General features: G+C 40.1%; 1 protein-coding gene across 1 annotated transcript; it reads right to left on the bottom strand.

The window, feature by feature from the left end:
• Nucleotides 1-2043: 2043 nt before the first annotated feature.
• Nucleotides 2044-19176, bottom strand: LOC311301269 (protein-glutamine gamma-glutamyltransferase 5-like; the record flags this gene model as incomplete). Its single annotated transcript, XM_084426235.1, has 15 exons — nucleotides 2044-2948; nucleotides 3714-3850; nucleotides 6979-7142; nucleotides 8061-8270; nucleotides 8364-8396; nucleotides 9137-9160; nucleotides 13233-13472; nucleotides 13596-13699; nucleotides 14392-14527; nucleotides 15364-15541; nucleotides 15623-15751; nucleotides 16846-16964; nucleotides 18162-18392; nucleotides 18903-19082; nucleotides 19170-19176. 15 exons carry the CDS (start codon nucleotides 19174-19176, stop codon nucleotides 2798-2800), a joined length of 2043 nt encoding a protein of 680 aa, XP_084282361.1. The 3' UTR covers nucleotides 2044-2797.
• Between the last annotated feature and the right edge of the window lie 742 nt (nucleotides 19177-19918).

Raw genomic sequence — 19918 nt, 5'->3', positions numbered from 1 at the left:
CATTTAATAATATGTTGTTTAAATTGTGTTTAAACGTGAATACATCTATTAAAGAGTGTAGGCTATATGTATACAAAGAGAATCGCAATGCTGACAAAAAAAAACATTTTTTAAATAAAAGTTGCTGATAACTTCTTGATTTGAAATACAAATTGAGAGTATGTATTTGTGGTAGGCAGACCTTATGCACCAGAGAAACAAGGGCGCCGCCATCTTTGGAAAATTGTCTTTTAACTTCCGTTTTGCGGTCGCTCTGTATATAAATATGGCATTTCTGTCCAGGAGTAATTAGCTTTTTAAGTGGATTTACTTAATGTAAAGTAAACGAAAGTTATCATGAGGACTGTAATGTTTAAAGCAGATGACTTAACAAATGTAAATCGACCGGGAAGATTTTAAAACGAGCCGTTCATTAATAAACACGCAAAACGCTGTGAAAATACAGACCGGAAGTCAAAAGACAATGAGCGCAGCGCTGAAAAGGGGCGGAGCTACATAAGGTCTATAGCCAGCAGCGGATCAGTTACGCACTGCAAACGCAGCATGTGAAAGCACTATTGCGCGTGCTGCTCCTGCACTGCATACGCACTGCAACACGCACCGCACACGCACTGCACACGGAGTATGTGTGAAACGGGCGTTAGCCTGAATTTCCGGCAACTTTACTTTCAAGTAAACCTTTTGAACTTTACGCTCTCCTGAAGAACAGAACGCTTCAAACTCAGGACCCATGCAGCGAGGATCATCACACACACACACACACACACACACACACACACACACACACGCGCATTCAGCACCAAAGATCCATGCAACTAAGTATTATTTCTATCGAGATTTAGATGCGTTTAAGATTGTTTGCCCCTGCTTTAAGGTGATTTGATTCTTTGCTGGCTCTCAAATGTTAATTGTTTGTAATATTTGCCATTCTGTGATCTACTCTCTCTTTCTTTCTTTTTCGTTATTCTGTTTATGTATTTAAGTATAGTCGTATGCAGTTTCATTTATTAAAACCCATTATTGATTGCTTATGTCTTCTGCTCACCTAACAGTCTCTTATGTGAGATCTTAGCTACAAGCTTTTATATTGAGTACTTTACAGTATAGTAATCTAATAGAAGTTATTCTTCATGACCAGAAATATAACCCTTCTTGAGAGTTGATAAGAAGATCGTACTGTCAGATTATTCGATGTTAAATTAATTCTGTTAAAGGTTATTCTGAACATTGATCTAGCCTATCTATATATTCTTAATAGATTATAATTCGTTGTAATTATATATATATATATATATATATATATATATATATATGTATATGTATATATACCCTTCTTATAATATATTATATATAGCCTATATACCCATGTTTTATGGCTTTTAGTTCTGTTAGATATTTTGACAATGGTGGAAAAAATTTAATATATGCATAAAAATAGAAGAAAAAAAAAGGATGAATGCACTGTCGAACGTTTCCAGGACATGCAGCAAAAATAAGTCAAAATATCTTACTAAAAATCCAACCATGAAGGGACACAAAACTACCTCAAGTTAAAGAAGGACTTGTGTAGTCTGTGGTCTTTATTTAATGCTCATATTCTTCAATGATACATTGTCAGCCTTTTTCTAAAATAACTGTAATGTGTTTCAACATGCCAGTGTTTGATATGTTTTCACTGCAGTAAGTGTGCACTCACTGAACCTGAGAGTCTCCGGTGTGAATGGCTTCACTATTCTGCCCTCTGGTGGCAAATACATGTGGACAGATTGCAAACAAGCATAATGCATGGAAATATAATGAAAAAAACTTTATTTTAAGGCTTTTTCCAATATAAACTCGGCAGTTCAGTTCAGATTGATTCAATTACATTGAAAGAAATTTAAATAGAAAGCAATCATTTCTTCTAGGTGCTTCAAGCCACTAGCTAAGTATTTCATGTTGAGTGTTCACTAGGGCTGAACGATTAATTGCATTTATATATAAGATACGCACAAGATATGAGAAACACAAGATATGAGATATGAGATAGGGCTACGCGCGGTTTGCTTGATGTTACTTTTGTAATGCGCGCCTGCGCGGCTCGCCCGCCGGTATTTTACTTACAAATGTTCTACGAAGGCATCATATGTCTTTTGGAATGCAGTTGGCTTATATATTAAAAATATGAAAATCACCGAAGCTGTTTTCAATTTCAAATTCTCATGCGCGCTTTGCGAAGAGGGTTTGAGCATGCGGCCGTGAGCGACTCCGTCTACGCGGTTAAATGTACTTGCATCTCAAAATGCTTTTATGACGCTAAATAAATGTAACACAGTCAGTTATATCATAATCTTATCATTTCAAAAGAGATGAAAACGTTCAGACAGCCTACTCTTAAATACTGAAAGCACTCTTTGTTTATTCCTTGTAATGTTTTTTTTTTTCCTCTTTGTTATTTGGTTTGAAGCTATATTAGTTAAAATTATTAGGCTAACATGTAATTGTATAAAAAAAATTTATTTATGTGTAATTATTTTTAAAAGTAGGCCTACTTATAATTACATATGTAATTAAATATTTTAAGTTTTATTAATAAGATTAATTAATTAAGAAAAATAAATAAATAGATTGGCTCATGAGGTGCCTAAAGATTCCCATCCCGATTTTACAATGATTTATTGCTTGTTTTTGTTGAATAATAGAAAAGATAAAGAGCTTAAAAAATAATCGTATATTAAATCGCAATCACAATAGTGGTAAAACAAAATCGCAATTAGATTTTTTTCCAAAATCGTTCAGCCCTAAAAGGTGTTTCCCTCTAAGCTGCTTGAACAGTGACGGTCTTGAATCCACGGAGGACGGTGGACTGAGCGGTCAACACCAAACTAGCGTGAAGCATCTTGGCTCCCGTCATCCTGGGAATGAAACGGATGGGCCTCCTCATGGTTTCTCGAGGCTGGATCGTAAGCCTGAGATATAAAGAACAGGACATTTCAAAACAGGGAAATCACTATTACTACTGCTCATGTTTAGGGTTAGTGATTTACACAAAACAACAATAAGGATTCATCTTAAATCTAGATTAAATCAAGGCTTATATAATAATTATGTTGCAGCAAACTTAAACTTGCATTTAAAGCATAATTTTGATTCAATTTACATTTAAGATAGATTAACTTTAATTCTGTTGGTCCACTACTTTAAATCTCAGAGTTTATATTGTATAATTGGGCAAATCTGCAGGTTTAACACACAGATTAATGTACACTAAAGTTTCTGTGTTATGCATATGATTACACAATACACACAGAGAAACTGAAATAACCAGTGATTTTAGTGCTTCTGAAATGCAGGCCGACAAGTGTGTACTGACACTTTTAATAGACACAGCTGCAGTGAAACTGATGTCAAAGACAAACAAGATAAAGATGTCACAAATGTCAGGAACAACTTTAATTACTTTTTAAATGATTACTATTGTATTATTTATCTAAGTAAAGTCACTATGGTATTATGGTCACCATGGTAAATTTTTACAATTTAGTTTGAGCATCAGCCCAACACACTGTATCAACCAATAGTGTGTGTCTGGGACGGAGCTATCTGTTTGACTGACCAATGGCAGACGGGGCTGTGAAAATTAAAACAGTAATTTAACTGAATTACATGGTTATTTTTGTGCATTTATTTGGTGATCGATCACTCTAAAAACTGAAATGAAACACTTCACGTACCTCATCTGAACCTTCTCCTCCAAGAGTCCTGAACCCGCTACGATGAGGTCACCGCTCACTGCAACGTTGAACGGGTTGGTAAAGGTTACCGTGGCAACTTGCTGTGTGTTAATGATGACCGAGGACTCGTTCTGAATCTGGAAGAAAACACAGGGTTCTTATTAAAATGCTTTATTTCTTTTATTACTTCTGAATTCAATTATGCCAAAAATCTATTTTCATAATATCCTATGATCTTGGAGTGATGCACGTGTTTACAAAAAATAATCTGAAAAAACAAATATTGTGTTGTTTCTTAAAGTCAACATAAAAACTGCATTTGCAACCCATTGTATAATGAGGCTCTTTTTTGTCCATGAAATGATGGAGCTATACTTGACTCTTCTTAGGAGCATATAAAACAAAAACAGCTCCTTATATATATATATATATATATATATATAAAAAAATGAATGCAGCCTAACATTGTAATAGTTACAGTGAGGAAAATAAGTATTTGAACACCCTGCTATTTTGCAAGTTCTCCCACTTAGAAATCATGGAGGGGTCTGAAATTGTCATCGTAGGTGCATGTCCACTGTGAGAGACATAATCTAAAAAAAAAAAAAATCCAGAAATCACAATATATGATTTTTTAACTATTTATTTGTACGATACAGCTGCAAATAAGTATTTGAACACCTGTCTATCAGCTAGAATTCTGACCCTCAAAGACCTGTTAGTCTGCCTTTAAAATGTCCACCTCCACTCCATTTATTATCCTAAATTAGATGCACCTGTTTGAGGTCGTTAGCTGCATAAAGACACCTGTCCACCCCATACAATCAGTAAGAATCCAACTACTAACATGGCCAAGACCAAAGAGCTGTCCAAAGACACTAGAGACAAAATTGTACACCTCCACAAGGCTGGAAAGGGCTACGGGGAAATTGCCAAGCAGCTTGGTGAAAAAAGGTCCACTGTTGGAGCAATCATTAGAAAATAGAAGAAGCTAAACATGACTGTCAATCTCCCTCGGACTGGGGCTCCATGCAAGATCTCACCTCGTGGGGTCTCAATGATCCTAAGAAAGGTGAGAAATCAGCCCAGAACTACACGGGAGGAGCTGGTCAATGACCTAAAAAGAGCTGGGACCACCGTTTCCAAGGTTACTGTTGGTAATACACTAAGACATCATGGTTTGAAATCATGCATGGCACGGAAGGTTCCCCTGCTTAAACCAGCACATGTCAAGGCCCGTCTTAAGTTTGCCAATGACCATTTGGATGATCCAGAGGAGTCATGGGAGAAAGTCATGTGGTCAGATGAGACCAAAATAGAACTTTTTGGTCATAATTCCACTAAACGTGTTTGGAGGAAGAAGAATGATGAGTACCATCCCAAGAACACCATCCCTACTGTGAAGCATGGGGGATGGTAATATCATGCTTTGGGGGTGTTTTTCTGCACATGGGACAGGGCGACTGCACTGTATTAAGGAGAGGATGACCGGGGCCATGTAGTGTGAGATTTTGGGGAACAACCTCCTTCCCTCAGTTAGAGCATTGAAGATGGGTCGAGGCTGGGTCTTCCAACATGACAATGACCCGAAGCACACAGCCAGGATAACCAAGGAGTGGCTCTGTAAGAAGCATATCAAGGTTCTGGCGTGGCCTAGCCAGTCTCCAGACCTAAACCCAATAGAGAATCTTTGGAGGGAGCTCAAACTCCGTGTTTCTCAGCGACAGCCCCGAAACCTGACTGATCTAGAGAAGATCTGTGTGGAGGAGTGGGCCAAAATCCCTCCTGCAGTGTGTGCAAACCTGGTGAAAAACTACAGGAAACGTTTGACCTCTGTAATTGCAAACAAAGGCTACTGTACCAAATATTAACATTGATTTTCTCAGGTGTTCAAATACTTATTTGCAGCTGTATCATACAAATAAATAGTCAAAAAATCATACATTGTGATTTCTGGATTTTTTTTTTAGATTATGTCTCTCACAGTGGACATGCACCTACGATGACAATTTCAGACCCCTCCATGATTTCTAAGTGGGAGAACTTGCAAAATAGCAGGGTGTTCAAATACTTATTTTCCTCACTGTATAAACAAAGGTTTATTTTATTTCAGATTAACATTTGAGGGAAGCAATTTTATTCATAATGTCGAAATAAAACCGACGTACTTTATTTGACGGTCATTCATGGCACATTCATGTTTCTCCTGGTTTCCACGTCAGCGCTGTTTGATCCGTTAATAACGAAGGAATGTTTCTCACTAGATCTCGCAGCGATGTTATTACTTCAGTGGCGAATTCAAATGCTTTCTTTACTGGATTTCTTAGCGCTGTGTATTACCAGAGAATGTCTAATAAGGGGAGAACTTCCACTCTCAGTAAACTTCCGGCTTCTGAACTGGTTGCAGTTCCACTCTGGTTCCATATGAGGGCGCTCACAGGACGAGTGCAGAATGAATGGAGGTTTATGGCACTATACCCCTCAAAATCCACCAGAGATACTGCTTTACAGCAATCCTTCAGTCACTTTGGTGCTTTCGCGCTCTGCACTTTCTTTTCTCTCGAGGCATCGACAACACAGCTGACACAGGGAAATACACGTGCTAGAAGAGTTTTTGTTTTGTTGTTTTAAAAGACCACGCCGAAAATACACACACACACACACACACACACACACGATGCCATCAAGCAGTATCTCTGGTCGTAATCAGTCCTTCACTGACCAATCAGCGTTCATTAATCATCAATATAATATATATATATTAGGGATGCACGATATATCAGGCACCATATCGGTATCGGATGATATATGTAAATTTTTTGTGTTATTATTTTGTCCCGATAAGAAAAGTTGGCCGATATATTAAAGCCGATAAATAATGGATTATTTCCTACAGCTGAGATGCTTCAGATGCGCACTGTTCGCCATTATGGTTTAAAATGGCTGGAAATATGACTAGAATCATTACAAATAAGGAAAATACAAACATGGGTAGCGCAAGTCTATCATATCAGCTAAATAAAATTATGAGAATATCATAATTGTGTGCTTGGGACATGGCTTTTAATGGTGAGACTTTTGTTTTTGTAATCAGGCTCTCAGAAATGATATAAAAATTGTGATTTTTCGGCCAATATACCGGTTATCGGCTTAGAAATATAAAAAATTAGCGGTTATCGGTCACGGATAAAAATGTTCATATCGGTGCATCCCGGTGCGCATATATATATATATATATATAATGTATATGATGGGCCACCAATACCTGTATATTGAGGGCAGGGCTGCTGATGTTAACCTCTTCTGAAGCCAGCACTCTCTCCTGAGACTTCACATCCTCTATAACCACAGCCAGGTTAACCAGGCAATCCTCCATAGCCTCATTCAACATGCACTCGTAGAAGGAGATCTCGTGTTCTACAGTCACAGCTGGTGGAGTACAATAGACATGAATCATGGAGTTGATTGCGCAATTCCTAATGAATCATTTCAATACATACTTAACAGCCGAAATTAACTCTGTTCACATCATTAAATTATTTTCCTTTTATCACTGTAAAGCTGCTTTGAAAATATCTGTATCATATAAAGCGCTATATAAATAAAGGTGACTTTACGTAATTCTTCCCAGTCTGTCAGTAACGCTCTGTTTAGTTCCTGTCTCTATGAAGCCCCTCCTTCTGAAAAGCACACTGTGCTCTGATTGGTCGGCTGGATCAGTGTGTTGTGATTGGTCGAGCGCTTTAAGCGTGTTTGGGAAATGTCCCGCTCTTACCATAACCGCCAGTTTCAACACACTACTAACTAACTCAGCCAGGCCCCGCCCCTTTATTCTGCGAATTAATTATTTAAATGAGGAATATTGTGACGTGTTTGTCCCCGGAAGAAACTCAAGACTACGTTTCAGGGAGTTCAGAAACACTGACACTGATATAGAGAAGAACTCACGCTGGAGGGACTTTGTGCCTTGCAACATTACACACTAAAGAAAGATGAACATGTAAAAAAGCATCATAGGTCCTCTTTTTTTTTTTATGTAAACAGTATGTAGTGTGCATTCCATGAAAAACCGTGTCAGACAGAAGTACGTTACATTTTAGTCACATGATGCATGCGAGTGCTGTCCAGTTAACTTAAAAAAAGGAAGGTGTTTTTTTTCAATTTCAAATGTAATTGAATAATTTAATGTAATGTAATATAATGTAAATTATTTTGATTATTTCAATCGTGATATTATATTTCTGCCAAATCGCCCACCGCTACAGCAGAGTAAATGTGGAAAACAACTAGTCCTAAGTACATTTTAACTCATTTTAAGCATTTTAATATCGGTTGCAGAATTCTTACTTTCATTCGGGCCGATCGTCAGATCATCATAAGTCTCCCAGAAGGTTCCAGTGGGATCGCGGTTGTACTCTTTGTTCTGAGCGTTCACGTATTTCCTCAGCAGTTTTGGAATTGCCATGTTGTTAGTGATTATGACGTTGAAAGAAAGGTTTTCTCCGACTACTGCAGGTGTTTCCGGAAGCTGGAGACAAACTCCAACGCTCTGAAGAACTGCTTAAAAAGACATGAAAAATCACTGTTATATCACTCAAACAATCAAATAGCATTATTATGTGGGAAGAAAAAACAAATGCTAAAACGTACCGCCTCTTCCATTAGCACCTTCACCACTTCGAGCTGGAAGAGAGTATTTTTAAAATGAAGATGAATTACAAAAAAAATATATCAATATAAAAAAAAAAAAATAGCTGCATAAAATTGCATACTTAGATAACGACCCTACAAGCTTGATTAAAACATCAAAATATGAAAAAAGTCAAACTACAGCTACAGTTTTAGTTTTCTGTTCAGAAAAATGCATAGAAAACAAAAGGCTGAGACGGGAAAAAGCATGCATTGACTACAACATAACCAGTAATTAATATTTTGTTGGTTCTCTCTTGTTTTGTGCATGTGTTTATAATTGTTTTCTTTGACAGCCTGGCCAAAACTTATGGCTGCAGAATTTGGCATGTTTCATTGCGTTACTGTCCCAAATAAAACTATGGACTCCAAGCACAACAACGCAATATATGCTAACAAAATCTTTAACAAATTTGTATTCCAATTTTAAAAAAGGGCTGACAATTTTCCTATAGACTCAACATCACTTTTGGCTACTTATTTTATTATTATTATTATTATTATTATTGTGATTACTTGTATATTTTTTGCATTTATTTCTTTTTGTTATTATTTCTGTTTATCTTGGTGTGAGCATACACAATTGTGTTTAGAGAGTAAGAAATACTTTTCTCATCTTGATATCTATTAATGCCCTGAGGAACTGCATGAAAAGACATGAATAATCACTTGTTATATTAAACAATCAAAGAGCAGTATTAATGTGGGAAGAAAAGCCAAATGCTAAAACCTACCGGATCTTTCAATACCACATCGAGCTGGAAGAGAATATTACAAAAAAAGATTTAAATATAATAAATCATAAATATGAAAATAAATATATCACAATTGTATACGTAGATAAAACATCAAAATATGAGGATAAATATATATATTTTTTTTTAATCTTGGTGTGAGCATACACAATTGTATTCAGAGAGTAAGAAAAATGTCCTGGTTGCGTATGCAACCCACCGTTCCCTGAAGGAGGGAACGGAGAACGTAGACGACGTCGATCACGCTACGGAGCCTATCTTCTTCGAGCATGCTTGAATGAGCCCATGTGCGCAATGGCGACGTGAATTGCATCACACGCTCCTCCCCGCGAGACGGGTATAAATACGGAAGCGGATGCAAGCACCATCTGTTTTTCGCTGAGGAGCTGAGCGTAACTCGGAGTCAGCAGTGGTCCAGCTATAGTGGCAAAGGGACTACGTCCTCTGTTCCCTCCTTCAGGGAACGGTGGGTTGCATACGCAACCAGGACATTCCCTTTCAGTCGAGAACGTCAGATGTAGTCGACGTCGACTGAATGGGATCTTAACCCTGGAAAACGCCACTAGAGCTGCCACCTTCCAGTGCCTAGACAAAAGCCTGCTGAACCTCCCGCATCTTGAGGCGGTGATAGGACAGGGCTTAGACCAGGGAAGTCACGGCTGTTCCGCAAGAAGGGACGCTACGGAAGCCACATCCAGCCCGAAGGGGGGAATCGTGAGAGATACACATATGGACTGGGCGAAATGTCGGGCAGCACAACATATGGGAAAGACACGGGCTCACCGCAGGGAGCCGTACCGTGGAAAAATACACATATGGGATCGCCGAAGGGATCACAAAATATGGACCCAGCCTAACACAAGTTCTACCAACGCATACGAGGTGTAGGCCCAGCATCGGACGCTCCGCCACGTCCGAGCCACAGGGGGTATGGAGGAGCTCAACAGGGTTCTGCCAAAGGGGAACTCAACTGGAGCAAGATGGCGCACATATTCAGTCCATAGGAGGGGAATGGCGCAGCAAGCCGACACATCGAGTGGGGCTTATGGTGTTAACTGGCTTCTATGTGAAGAGAGCACACGGGAAGCAACCGGCTCGACACGTAAGCTATAGAATCTAGCAAACGTGTTAGGTGTCGCCCAGCCCGCAGCTCTACAAACATCTGTAAGCAAGGCACCTTGCGCCAACGCCCAGGAGGCGGCTACACTCCGAGTGGAGTGAGCTCGCAATCCCGGGGGACAAGGTACACCTTGGGACTCATATGCCACAATGATGGCATCCACTATCCAGTGGGCCAACCTCTGCTTTGAGACAGCCTTTCCCTTCTGCTGGCCTCCATAACAGATGAAGAGCTGATCTGAGGTCCTGAGGCTTTGTGTTCTGTCAACATATATCCGTAGGGAACGGACTGGACAGAGAAAAGCCAGGGCTGGGTCTGCCTCCTCCAGGGGCAGCGCTTGCAGGTTCACCACTTGGTACCGAAAGGGAGTGGTAGGAACCTTGGGCATGTATCCCAAACTCCAGGCACGATTCGTTGACGGAAAATGCATGCAGGTTCCCTACCCTCTTGATGGAGGTCAAAGTGAGCAGGAGAACTGTTTTCAAAGACAGGACTTTTAACTCAGCTGCTTGTAGTGGCTCAAAGGGACATCTCTGCAGTGCAGTTAAAACCAGAGACAAGTCCCAAGAGGATATAGAGGGGGGACGAGGTGGATTTAATCTCCTTGCACCCCTCAGGAACCTGACGATCAGGTCATGCTTTCCAACGGATCTCCCATCCACTGCATCGTGATGTGCGGCAATAGAGGCAACATACACTTTGAGGGTGGAGGGAGACAGCCCTCGCTCCAACCCCTCTTGCAGGAAAGAAAGCACGGCGGGGATCAAGCAATTTCGGGGGTCTTCTTGGTGAGAAGAACACAGTTAACGAATAGGTTCCACTTCAAGGCATATGCGTGCCTCGTAGAGGGCGCTCTCGCAGAAGTGATGGTGTCTACGACTGACTGTGGTAGATCACCTAGAGTCCTCCCTCAGAGGTATGGGCCAGGGAGGGGCTGTCGAGAGGAGTATGAGTTCGGGGAACCAGGACCGGTCGGGCCAATAAGGGGCGACTAGCAAGACTTACTCCTCTTCCTCCCTGACTTTGCAAAATGTGCAATATGGCGCTCCTGGACCACCAGGGTGGACATCGCTAACCCCATCACGCAAGCCGCAACGCTTGTGCTCCGGAGAGCCAAGTCAGTTGCGGTGCGGAGCTCACTGGTGAGCGCACGGCCTAGACTACCCTCGTGCATGTCCATGAGTGCTTTGGCCTGGTAGACCTGAAGCAACGCCAGGGCATACAAAGAGGAAGTGGCTTGCCCACAGGCTCTGTACGCTCTGTCTGTAAGAACAGACGAGCGACCACAGGCCTGAGGGGGGAAATTAAGATCTCCCGCCCAGGCCGCAGCAGCCGCCGGGTGCAGGTGCGCCGCGACATACCGCTCGACTGGGGGAATAGCCTCGAAACCCTTCACCGCTCCTCCGTCAAGGGTAGTGAGGGGGGGAAAACTCTCCAGGTCGCTTCCGGCAGTAAAAGGTGCCATCCACGATCTAGTAAGCTCTCCATGCACTTCGGGAAAGAAGGGCACTGGGTCGGCGGGCTGAGAACCAGCACGGCCCGCCCCGAGATACCAATCATCCAACCGAGACTGAGCGGGACACGGTGGAGGGTTCCACTCGAGCCCGACAGCCTCGGCGGCCCGTGTCAGCATAGCTGACAACTGAGGATCTGGCTCAGGCAACGTTACACTCCCCGAAGGGGATAACGCAGCCGAGTCGTCATTTCCAAAGATCAGCTCACCCTCCAATGCTGCGATCGGCATCCTGTCCTCTGGGGGAGCCGCGAGTGAGACATCTGGTCGGTTCATTACAGAGGGACCAGTGCTCTCAACAGGGGGCTCCACCGGTATCGGTGTGATAGAGGAGTGAGGAGCCCACAGGGAATGGTTACCGGGCGGAAACTCCATCACTGATCACCCATCCCACACGGCACCCTGGGGTGGGGCGTGGTAATGGGGACTGCACCTTCGCGGACAAAGGCGAGTCTTGATCTCAACACCGAGACAGTCATATTCCCGCAATTGGAACATGAACCGTCCACAAAAGCTGCCTCAGCGTGCTGAACCCCCAAACACGTGACGTAGCAATCGTGACACGCACGGGCAGAATGACATCTTAAAAAAGACGCAAACTTTGTGTTTGCTCTTTCAGGAAGTGAGAAACCTCTCACCAGTGCCGGAGCACCCAGGGGAATGATCGCTGCAACACTGACAGGGATGGTGCAGCCTGTACCAGTGAAGCAATCACTCTTCTCGCCCTCAACCGGCCGTCAGACAAACAAACACAAATAGAAATGTGATGCTGTTAGAACAGCAGTTTAGTCCTCAAAGAGCTCGCGACCACCACTGCTCGTGCTGTAGAAACACCAGCCAGGGAGAGACTTCCTGAAGAAGCACCGACACACTCGCTCGTTGTAGAAAACAACACTCTTCAGAGATTTTGTCATAGAGAACGATCGGCTCCGAAGCGAAAGACAGATGGTGTATGCATCCGCTTCCGTATTTATACCCGTCTCGTGGGGCGGAGCGCGTGATGCAATTCACGTCGCCATTGCGCGCATTGGCTCGTTCAAGAATGCTCGAAGAAGATAGGCTCCCTAGCGTGATCCCTTTCAGTCGAGAACGTCAGACGTAGTCTACTCTCAAATAATCTCATCATGATATCTGGTGATATGTTTATTTTTTTATCTCTCGTTAAAAAGCATAGAAAAAACTAAAAATATTATTAAACTAGACTTTGGTTGATGTTGAGTTTATTTTAAAATATTTCCTCAAAGTCTTGTTTAACATCAACCATTATTTGTTATATTTTGCTGATGCTGCTGATAGTAGATTTATTACACACTTCATCTTAAAAAATAGATGACTTACCACTTCCGCTCATAGGATCGGATCAATCGTTTTTTTTATATATATATATAAAAATCTATTGAACAGTAAGTATTTTTCTTATTCTTTCTCAGTGTTTCTCTTACCCATCTCAGTTTTGTATTCTGACGTGATGTTTTGCATTTTCATGGCTCCGGGACGTTTGCTGCAGATCAGGGTTCCGACTTTGTCTTTGTCAACGCTGGTTGTTAATATCTTCCCATCTCTGATGATTATTTTACGCACATCTGCATTGACTTCTGCGTAAACGAACGGCACATCGTATGGCGCGCTCACCTTCTGCTCATGAACGGCTTTCACAGCAGCAGGACCACAGCGGTACGTTCCTGTGACAGATTCAGTTTATATTTTAGCATCAACAGCATCATATCAATTGGTAGCAATTGGTCTTTTTCGCATGCAGGGATAAAAAGCATTTGAGTTTTCTATATGCATTAGCATTGACTGACTGTCGCTTCTCTCTTGCGGCGTGGGGTCAAGAACCTGCCAGCCATCATAATCTCCATCCAGATCAGGCCTCTTCATCCAACTCTCCACCCACACATGGAAGTTCCTGAAAAAGCCCAAACACTTTTAACTCACATTTTGTCAGATTAAAAACACTGAAACAATTCATTTCAACCACAATCAATTCAGGTTTATTTGTAAAGGCACTGCATCCTAATAAGGAGCAGAGCCTAAAGAAACACAATAAAAGACTTCACACATAAAAATAAGTACATTTCAAAAGTTTAGGGTCAGAAAGTTTTGTTTATTGGAGGGGAAGAAATTAATACTTTTAGTCAGCAAGGATGCATTAAATTGATCAAAAGCGACAGTAAAGACATTTATAATGTTACAAAAGATTTCTATTCCAAATAAATGCTTTCTGATAAAAGAATCCTGCAAAAAAATTATCACGGTTTTCACAAAAATATGAAGCAGCAAATCATTATATTAGAATGATTTCTGAAGGATCATGTGACACTGAAGACTGGAGTAATGATGCTGAAAATTCAGCTTTGGTCACAGGAATAAATTACATTTAAAAACATAATCAAATAGAAAAAAGCTATTTTAAATTGTAAGAATATTTCACTGTTATGTACTGTATTTTTGATCAAATAAATGCAGCATTGGTGAGCAGAAGAGACTTCTTTCAAAAACATTTAAAATATTTCCGACCCCAGACTTTTGAAAAGTAGTGAATGTTTTAGCAACATAACTATAATAAGAAGACTTTTTAGCTTTCAAGGTGTAACTCACCAGATGCTATCATCACCGATGGGCAGCTTTTCCCCCTTCTCCGAGTAATATTCCTCAATCACCATGTTCGCGTTTGTGTCGTGAGCGGAGTTAAAGTTGGTGACCACTCGAGTTGGAATGCCGAGGGCTCTCATTACTGTGACACAAACAAATGCATTTTATATATCGATCATCAACAGCACTAATTCAATTACCAGTGACCCATTAAAGGAATACTTCACCCAAAAACATAACAATTACACACCCCAAACACAGATTATTTTACTCAACACAATCTGAGAAACACAAAGCCATTGGCTCTCTTGGAGCTTGGCTGTATAAATCACCGTCCATTTCCACTGTATGAAAAAGAGCAGCTTGAACTTTCTTCCTAACATCTCCTTTTGTGTTTCACAGAAAATTACAGCATACCGGTTTGTGAGATTTTTGGGTAAATTTAAACTTTAAAGGACATACAGATACACCATTCGAAAGTTTGGGGTCGGTAAGATTTATTTATGTTTTTAAAAGAAGCCTCTAATGTTCATCAAGGCAGCATTTATTTGATCAAAGTAAAGAGTGAGATACAGTAAAAACAGTGATATATTATAGCATTTTAAAATAGCTGTTTTCTATTTGAATATATTGTGAAATGTAATTTATTCCTGTGATCAAAGCTGAATTTTCAGCATCATTACTCCAGTCTTCAGTGTCACATGATCCTTCAGAAATCATTCTTATATGCTGATTTGCTGTTCAAGAAACATTTCTGATCATTATCAATGTTGAAAACAGTTGTGCTGCTTCACATAGAATAGAATAGAATAGAATATGAATAGAACAGCATTTATTTGAAACATTATAAATATACTGCCACTTTTGATCAATTTAATGCATTTAATGCATAAATAAAAATATTCATTTTTTTATTTTTTAATAATAATCTGACCCCAAACGTTCTAACGGTAGTGTAAGAACTCATACTGGTCGCACCTGTACACATGACAGCAGCAAACACCCAGCACTGTCCGTATCTCACAGGGCTGAATTGTGTTTCTGACCACTTCCAGAGAATATCTGCGCTGCCGGACCACGTGCAGGGGTTTACACCATCATTGTAGTTTCCTGACCAGTTCCCCATTAACACCCCTTTATCATCCTGACAGTTCACCTGATGAGAACGACAGAGAGACTACATGAGCACATGGAGAGAGTGAGTGGAGAGCAGAGAATGAGAGGAGATCCTCCTCACCATAGCTGAGATCACACGACTGATGTACACCGGACTGCTGCGGTTCAGAAGATCTTCCCTCACGTCAGCTTGAGATTGAGGACTCAACTGCAGCAACTTCATACAGATGTCCAGTATTCCTTTTTCATACTGAAAACACATGTGTGTCAGGTGTTAAAGGTGCACTGTGTAAGCTTTAGCGGCATCTAGTGGTAAGGTTACAAATAGCAACCACCAGAAGTTACGGTGGCCGACAGGAAAATGTCGTCGTCTGAGATAGCAGAGAGTAGCCAGTTAAGCAATGAGGTTTCTTTACAAAGATAAATCAAGAAATTAGGTTTACTTAATTATTCAGTAAAATGACAGATATGTTATTGTGAAAATTATTGTTACTTGTTCATCATTGTTTCAGTGTTTTGTTCGCTGACTTTAGCTAGCTTCTTTGCACGAAGAACAACATAGTGACGAAACGTGTTTGTCCGTTTAGGGCCACTGTAGAAACATGTCGGCACATTTCAATGTAAGGGGACCCACGGTGTATGTAGATAGAAATGGCTCATTCCAAGGTAATAAAAACATAACGGTTCATTAAAGGGATAATTCACCGCTGGAAAGATAAATGTGTATTTAAATTTGGTCATTTATGTAGTAGAAATGTGAAATTATTTTAGAAGTTGGAGCCTTCTAGACTGAGAAAAGTCAGAAAATGTATTTTTGGCTCATGTGGATGAAAGACAACAACTCCCAGAATGCACTTGCTCCACTGCCACTCCCAAGCCACGCCTACCGGTTACAGAGGGCAGTATCGGAAGAAATGATACAACTGGGCTACTAGCTGACCCGAAACTGAAAAGATGCCGTTTTATCGTGAGATCCCCCTATGGGCGGGTTGAAAACGTGGAACTAGCTCCTACTGGCTGTAGTCTCTCGCCTCTGGACAAAAAAGCCTCCGATGACACAAAAAAATGACGATTACATATATATTATTGTAATCTAACAATACAGAAATCTCTCGTCTCAGGGGGACATGAGGGAGGGAAGCACGGTCACTCGAAAATACTACTGGGTTTCTACTGATACAAAGCTTAATGCTAATCGGTGAAGTATCTTTATACACCACTGAAAACATAGTTATGTATATGATATTGCATTTCTGTCAACAGATCCTCCTAAATATTACACAATGGACCTTTAATGAGAAGCAGTTTTTCAGTGTGCCATCAGTCAACAGTCAAACGTCTCACCTGATCGAAAGACCAGGGTCTGGATTCGATGTTACTCGGGCTGCCTTTAAACAGCAGGCCGATGTCATTCCTGATGTATTCATTCCTCAGATCCTCCGACTGCAGGAACACGGAATCAGCTGCAGAATAACAGAAGAGGGTGAGTTTGGTATAATGACAATAAATGAAAGCAATAAGCCGTGCATTACAGTGATTTTACCACAGCTAAGGGTTCTGTACGTATGTAGGTGAAGTTCTATCAAATGAAAGACATCACTATTCAACATATTATTACACTATACCGTTCAAAAGTTTGGGGTCAGATTTTATTTTTTTAAATAAATGAATACTTTTATTCAGCGAGGACACATTAAATTGATCAGAAGTGACATTAAACATTAATAATGTTGCAAAAGATTTCTATTTCAAATAAATGCTGTTCTTTTGAACTTTCTATTCATCAAAGAATTCTGAAAATGCAAGTTTCCACAAAAATCTGAAGCAGCTCAACTGTTTTCAACACTGATAATAATCAGAAATGGTTCTTGAGCAGATAATCATCGTATTTCAATGATTTCTGAAGGATCATGTGACACTGAAGTTTGGAGTAATGATGCTGAAAATTCAGCTTTGATCACAGGAATAAATTACATTTTACAATATATTCACTATTCGCTATTTTAGATTGTAATAATATTTTACTGTTTTTACTGTATATTTATCACATAACAGTTAGCATAAGACATAAACATTAGAAAATCTTACAGACACCAAACTTATAGACTGTAGTGTATATCAAGTAATATTCTTAAAAATAATATTTTCACCATGTAATATAGTTTATTAGCTGACAGTGTGTATATTAACTTTGACCAAGGCTCAACCAATCAGATTTGATTGGTTGAGCCTTGGTCAAAGTTAATATTCAATTTATATTCATTTATATTCAAATATACAATAATTCCAATGTAAATCTTAGCGTAAGATTATGCCGAGTCCTACAAACATGAATGATTTCTCAAATGATGTGTGTTGTTGAGGAGATACATATCTAGGCTTTAAACTTATGATCTAGAGACCAGAATATCATAGTGACTTGAATGTGTACGTTTCTTCGTTATGTTGAACACAAAAGACATTTTGAAGAATGTTAGTAACCAAACAGTTGCTGGTCCCCATTGACTTCCATAGTATGAAAAAAAAAAAAAAATTAATTCTATAGAAGTCAATGGGGACCAGCAACTGTTCAGCAAAATATTTTCTTTTGTGTTTAACAGAACACAGAAACTCATACAGGTACATACTATTGTTCATTTACAGTTCTTCCCCCTGCTCACCTTGGCACCAGGGGTTGCAGAGGAGCGTGAACTCTCCGAGCACATGGGATTTGATGCTCCCGCGGGTCTCGACTCTCAGGTGAAGTGTATAGACTCCTACTGAGGAAGACGCAGGACTGAACAGTGATACGGTCTGCGAATGGCCTGGTCCGCTCCCCTCCAGAATGGCACTCCACTGAGACGGAGAAGGTTGTCCAGACACAGAGAGCGGCACCTCCTCAGACAGCGGCCCTGCGGTGAACACAGTGGGGTTCAGACTTAAACACAAAAATAGGGCTCTGGAAGTCAAATACTGATCATGTTCTCCATAAAGGAATTCGTTTTTATCAATAACCTTTCAAGACTGACTTACTATAAGCTCTGAGCTGTTAAGCAATAGTGAATACGTGTGTAGAACCCATACGACAATCTGTCCTACACTCAAAATACTTTGGTTGCACTTTATTTTACAGTGCGTGCACTTTTGTGTACTTATCTAAAGAAAAAAGTGCAGGGTAATATAAGGTAACTACATGGTACTAATAACTGAATGTGTTTTAAATACACAAAATCCAGGTTTATATGTATATATATTAAATATTTATAAATTAATCAATTAAATGTCTTTCCTAATGCGCTGATTCTAAGCGATTTGAATAACTGCATTTGGAAAATATGATTATTTACTGATGAATCGTAATGGAGAGAGAGTGAGATGAGGCTGCACGTTTATTTAGCACTCGCACAAACACACAAACATACCTAGAACAATCCGGAAGACCAGTTTATCCTTCAGTGGATCATATGGCCGTCCATCATAGTTGATGAGGATGGTGAAGGGCTGTCCTCTGCGCAGCACCAGAGTGCTGGAGCTCAGACCATCAGTCTTGTGCCGGACCTGGTTCAGGACCTGCTGCAGGTGGACATTTCGAAGCTTCAACTCTGTCGAAAAATGAGCACATGTTAAAATTAAGAAAATGCCTTGCTAGTAAAACAGCACAAATTAAATAAATCTAAATTGAAACTTACCGTCCATGATATACTGCGGTGTTGTCGTTTGCTGTTAGATTCAGGTTCTACATTTATTGTGCTTTATATATGACATTCTTCAGCCCCTCCCTGAGTCGTCAGACCACATTCAAGTGAAGTCAAAATGCTAAATGTTACAATCAGAACCATCAAAAAAAAACATTTATGCAAATCACTCATACCAGAGATTAGCGTTTCAGCGGGTGGATGCATGTGAGGTCACACAATGAGTAATGCACATGCATGTAATCAGACATCTGCTTTTATCGGGACAAAGGTGAGATCACAATCTAAAAAATGCTGAGTTGTTTGATCCTATGGATGATAAAAAAATAAAATCATGTGTTGCACTTAATTTTGATTTATCCAAAGCATTTGATTCTGTGGATCATGGCCTTCTTTTGCAGAGGCTCAAATGTATAGGTTTTAGTAATACAGAGCTGAAGTGGTTTTAAAACTATTTGACTGGAAAAACACAGTATGTGTCAATAATTATAATTCTACTCCTCTAATAATAAAGGCAGGTGTTCCTCAAGGATCTATTTTGGGACCAATTTTATTTTCTATTTATATAAATGAACTTGTTGTAGGATTAGAGCCAGCAAATGTGTACTTTTATGCATGTGTATACAATGGCTCCATGCAAGTGTCCGTACACATCATTTTTGCATTACATTATGATAAATAGATGAGGCCGGGCTCATTTAGAAAAATCGAAATAAAAATTTGACAAAAAATGAATAATTTAA

This window comes from Rutilus rutilus (assembly GCF_951802725.1).
Source record: "Rutilus rutilus genome assembly, chromosome: 12".
NCBI classification, from domain to species: Eukaryota; Metazoa; Chordata; class Actinopteri; order Cypriniformes; family Leuciscidae; genus Rutilus; species Rutilus rutilus.
Note: the sequence above shows the minus strand (reverse complement) of the source record. Positions and strands in the feature narration are given on the sequence as shown.